The sequence below is a fragment of the Micropterus dolomieu genome, linkage group LG09 (genome assembly GCF_021292245.1).
Source record: "Micropterus dolomieu isolate WLL.071019.BEF.003 ecotype Adirondacks linkage group LG09, ASM2129224v1, whole genome shotgun sequence".
Lineage (NCBI taxonomy): Eukaryota > Metazoa > Chordata > Actinopteri > Centrarchiformes > Centrarchidae > Micropterus > Micropterus dolomieu.
The window spans coordinates 76,708-81,703 of record NC_060158.1 but is presented as its reverse complement, the minus strand read 5'-3'; the positions used below and the strand labels follow the sequence as shown (position 1 = coordinate 81,703).

Here is a 4,996-nt window from a genome sequence, read left to right as displayed (position 1 = left end):
TCCTTTCACACCAGCTCCTACCTGCTTTAGGATAACAGATAAACACTGTCTGGTTGTACTGACAAAACTATCAGATGTGTTCTGTACATGGCCCTTAATGCCTTTTTTTACTATCACCTGATCTTATAAAATACTAGTTATCTGACCCTGTGGTAAACCCGGTCTCTAATGGAATGTGATTATTAAAAACAAAGACAGTAGTTATTCCTGTAATTGGACACCACTGATGAGATGAATAGGTCTTTATTTTTTTCTACATACACAGACTGAGTTGTCATCACTTTCATTGGGCCTGTTATTTAAAACATTCCTGGGGTTAAAATCTCACAGTCATGTTGTATCACTTTATGCTGATTATATCCTGCTCTTTATTTCTGTTGCTAAAAATAAGATTCCTGACATTCTTACAAATTAGGTCTAAACAACATATGAATCTTCATTAAGAGGAATCTCCTGTAATACAAGATAAACTGTGGTTTTATATTAACATGCTTTATAGTTAGTGGTACCCCAGTTATTAAAGTATGAACAAGCGACATTAAAAAAAGACAGTCTTGCTATTATTGTGTCTTCATACCTTATTCAAATGACTGGTCCTATTATTAGATGTATGGCAAAAAAAAGAAAATCATGACATGTCAAACTTGAAAAAAAAAAAATATATAATCCACAAGGAAAGCAGTATTTGATGAGATTTTTTATTGTTTTGAACTATTAAAACCACTAATAATACAACAGGCAAGAACACTTAATGTTAAAACGTGTAAAGGGAAAAAGACAGAACCAGAGAGAGAGAGAGAGCAGATGTGAAGTTTTCATGAATTTGGATAAAACTTTTTGGTCTCTGCCTTATTGATCAACAATAAAAAGCATAACAACACGTAATAAATATTCAATAACTTACAAATGAGAGTTAAAGATTGCCAGATATTGAGACATATGTAAAAGAAGGGTTTCTTTTCTCATCTGCTGAGCTCAGTAACTTTGGCATAAGGCAGGCATCACTGCTGAACCATGGCAACAAACAGGTTTCACTACAAATTTAAAGAAGTTAAAATGACATTTTGTTCCTGTGATGCATTCATGTTTAAAGGTTCAGTGTATAAGTTTTAGTAGCATCTCGTGGTGAGGGTGGCAGTTTGCAACCAACGGCTCACTGTGCATTCACGTGCTCCTCGGATGGTCCCATTTCCCGAGTTGTGAAGTCGTTCTTCCGACTTCTGGTGTGTTCATGCGCTCTTATGTCGGAATGTGGAATCAACATGGACGCTACTACAAAGATGTGTTAGATTAGCATTATCAGAGAAATTTAATTTCTAAATCCAACAACAAAAAGGCTGTGAAAACTTTCAACACATGGTCCTCTTTTAATATTTATATATGATACAGACTACCCCTGGCAAATATTTTATTATTTGTGTCTTCTTATATTTGTTTGCTGTTTTCTATACTTTTTTATGTCCCATTTACACTTTATTCTTCTTTTTGCAATAAAGGAAAAGGAAAATAAATCCAATTATTTCCATGAATGCACCATCATCACCAGCCTTCTTTTCCAAGCATGCAAGAGAAGCTACGGTGGCCGACACGTTAGGTCGGCTCTTGGGTTAAATAATATGTGTGGTCCTCCATTTGTCAAAATTTCACTACTCTTCTAATAAACCATACGAATACTACTACTATTACTACTACTGCTAAAACTACTACTACTACTACTATACGTTACTTGTTGTTCTTCTTCTTCTGCTTGTTTTTCAGATGTATTCAATGTAGTGACGAAACACAGTCTGTAGAGCAGTTTCTCCGTTTGGGCTACTGTAAAAACATAGTGACTTCCATGTAAGAGGACCCTCGGTGTAGATAGATAGAAATGGCTCATTCTAAGGTGATAAAAACATAACGGTTCATCATGTAAGGTCTTTATACACTACTGAAAACATAGTTATGGATATTATATTGCATTTCTTTCAAAAGACCCTCCTAAATATTGTACACTGAACCTTTAATAAGTAAATGACAAACACATGTAAGGTTGAAAAAATACATTTTACAATAATCTTGCAATTAAAACATATTAAAAATTATTTTTTTTGTCAGACCGAAAACATGATATCTTGAAACTGCTGAAATTTAATTCTTGTGATACAAAACTGGTTAATTGAAGAAGATTTTAATCTGTTGGAGGACATAATGTAGCGCATTCAAGAATCATTGCAACAGCTAAAATACACTAATGTCTACAGTTATGAAATAAAATTAACTTTGGTTATTAAAAGAGTCAAATTTACTTACAGTTAACATCCAGTCTGGGTTCACTGACAGCAAATGAAGTGTTGCAAATTAAGCATTTACATCAGTATCAAGGTGTTTCCACAGCACAGCAGGTGACTGACAGTTCTTTGTAACCTCTACCTGTTACCTGTTCTGGTACTGACACAGCATTAGAATTGGAATGTGCAATAACTCCATTAGAAAAAACAGAAGCAGTCATCTTACAAATTTTTATACAGAGCAGTAACAATAGTGCTAAAAAGATAATTTGTACTGGTAGAAGTTGGTTTGTTATGTATATGATGACTATATTTCACATACAAGTCCCTGTTGAAGTCAGTCAGAGCATTTCCATAGAGAGCCACTTTGCATCAGCAGCACCATGCTCCAGTGCTCTGGGAGAGTTTATAGTCCTGAGAGTTGAACACTGGATGACTGACAGCTGTCCTTCATGACAACAGAAGCCACAGAAATCCTCCTCATCAAAAACATGACTTTGATCTGCGTCCTCATCTGGACTCTCCTCTGCTGCTGCTTCACAGGTAAAGTCCAGAGAATCAAACTCCTCTCCTCTATGAACATCCGTCCCTCTGAAATGAAGCCCACAAAACCATGACGCTGCTTTATGTTTTTGTCTCTGTATCCTCAGAGTCCAGAGGCCAGGTCACAGTGACTCAGCCTGGAGCAGTGAGCTCTGCTCTGGGAGGCTCCGTCTCCATCAGATGTAGGACCAGTCAGAATGTTGAAGTTTGGAGCAACTACCACCTTTTAGCCTGGTACCAACAGAGAGATGGAGAAACTCCTAAATTCCTCATTTACTATGCTAGCACTCGAGCATCAGGGATTCCAGGTCGTTTTACAGGCAGTGGATCAAACTCTGACTTCACTCTGACCATCAGTGGAGTCCAGACTGAAGATGCAGCAGTTTACTACTGTCAGAGTCGACACTATATCAACAGTCAGTATGTGTTCACACAGTGAAAAAGTGTCGTACAAAAACCTCCCTCAGACTGAACAGAAACTGAACTGACTGCTGCAGCTGGAAGCTACTGCAGAGACTGATACACTTCACTGAGGACACACACACACACACACACACACACACACACACAATGTTTTCTACAAGGTTGAAGATTTCTCTACTTTTGCTTTAACCACCAATGAACATGTAGCTCAATAAAAAAAAAAAAGAAAGAAATCTTACTTTGTCCATCACAGCTTCTCACGATCCATTCATGTCTTTTTATAATCCCACTGTCTTTTCTGATTTGCCAAATAATCCAGAGTAGCCAGCCTGGGAAAGCAGATAAGAAAAGTCTTGTTCATGACCTTTGACCTCAGCATCATACTGGATTAAAGCAATTTCAATTATATTTAATGGGAAATATGAAGACACAGATCGGCAAACATTCAGGATCAGAGACTGTCCAACACAATCAGTACATCCCTGAAAGCACAAAATAGTATTTTAAATATATAAACGCATGTCATCTATAGAAAAGCTAAATATCAACTTCAATCATAAAAATGCTAAAGAAATAAGTAACCTTCTTGATATAACTATATATGTAAATATTATATATAAAGAATATGGAATAACACATTTTCTCTAACATGCAAATCAAAACTCCACCAACTGAGAGTAAATGATTATTCTTAACCTTGGAAACAACAAAAAAAGAAAACAGACCGCAACCAGCAGATGGAGTCACCCAGTCTTCTTTGAAACGCAGATTTTCAAATTCATCTTCCTCTGAGCATTTTTAGGACTTCATGTCCACTTTGGCTTCAAAGTGAAAATATTCTATGACAGCTGGGTGAACCTGCATTTATATTATTTTTTTTAACAAACAAGGAAGACAAAAAAACTGTTACAAATCACTGGATCAGTTAACTACTAGACTTTTCAGAATCCTCTACATGTAAACATGTGAATATGTAGGAAACTGCTCTCTCAGCAGGACCCCTTTACTGTGTGAGAGCTGATTTTCTCCTTTAAGAAGTTTCTGTCAGGTATTTTTTCTGCTCCACCAGTCACTCACACATTGTTTGACTTCACATTAAAAGTGGGTCACAATCTGAGGTCACTAAACATGTACAGAGATCACCACCATCTGACTAAACTACAGTATAATTCCAGAAGCCAGTACTATTGCATGTTGCCCTAGCCCAAAATGGTACAAAGAATAGAAAGAAAGTAAAAGCAAATAAACAAATAAACCACAAACTATTGTGGATCTTTCAGTTACATCACATGATGTTTCTCAGCAGATGGAGTCGGCATGTTTACACTGAAATGTAGATTTTCAAATTTCCATTCCTCTGATCTTTTAGGGATTTTGTGTTTTGGCTTCAAAGTTCAAATATTCCCTGACCTCTGTGTTATCACCATCTGCTGAAGAAGATCATGTAACTGATCCAAAGCTCCAGAAGAGCTACTGAATGGAACTTGTGGTGAAATGATTTATCAAGCATCAACTTTCAGTCTCAACTTTTGAGTCAACAAGGGCAAGAAGTCCTCAAAGTGCAGCATAAACCTCACAATACTGTTCACTGATATTACAACATGGACTTGAGGCAATCTGTCCAACTGTAACTGATGATGACATCTAAAAAAACTTCTGGCCGGAGTTTAGCAAACTATCTGAGATCCTTGGCCCCAGCACCAACTCATTACTCATTACTGCTTCACTTGATGAAATATCTATACCAGTGGTCACTAATA

At 36.7% G+C, this 4,996-nt stretch overlaps 2 gene segments (V, D, J or C); one reads left to right on the top strand and one right to left on the bottom strand.

The window, feature by feature from the left end:
• LOC123976150 overlaps positions 1–4,996 on the bottom strand; it is a 147,472-nt gene that overhangs the window by 114,658 nt on the left and 27,818 nt on the right.
• Positions 2,759–3,360, top strand: LOC123976146. The segment is given in 2 exon segments: positions 2,759–2,813; positions 2,921–3,360. Coding segments are annotated over 2 exon segments (384 nt in total).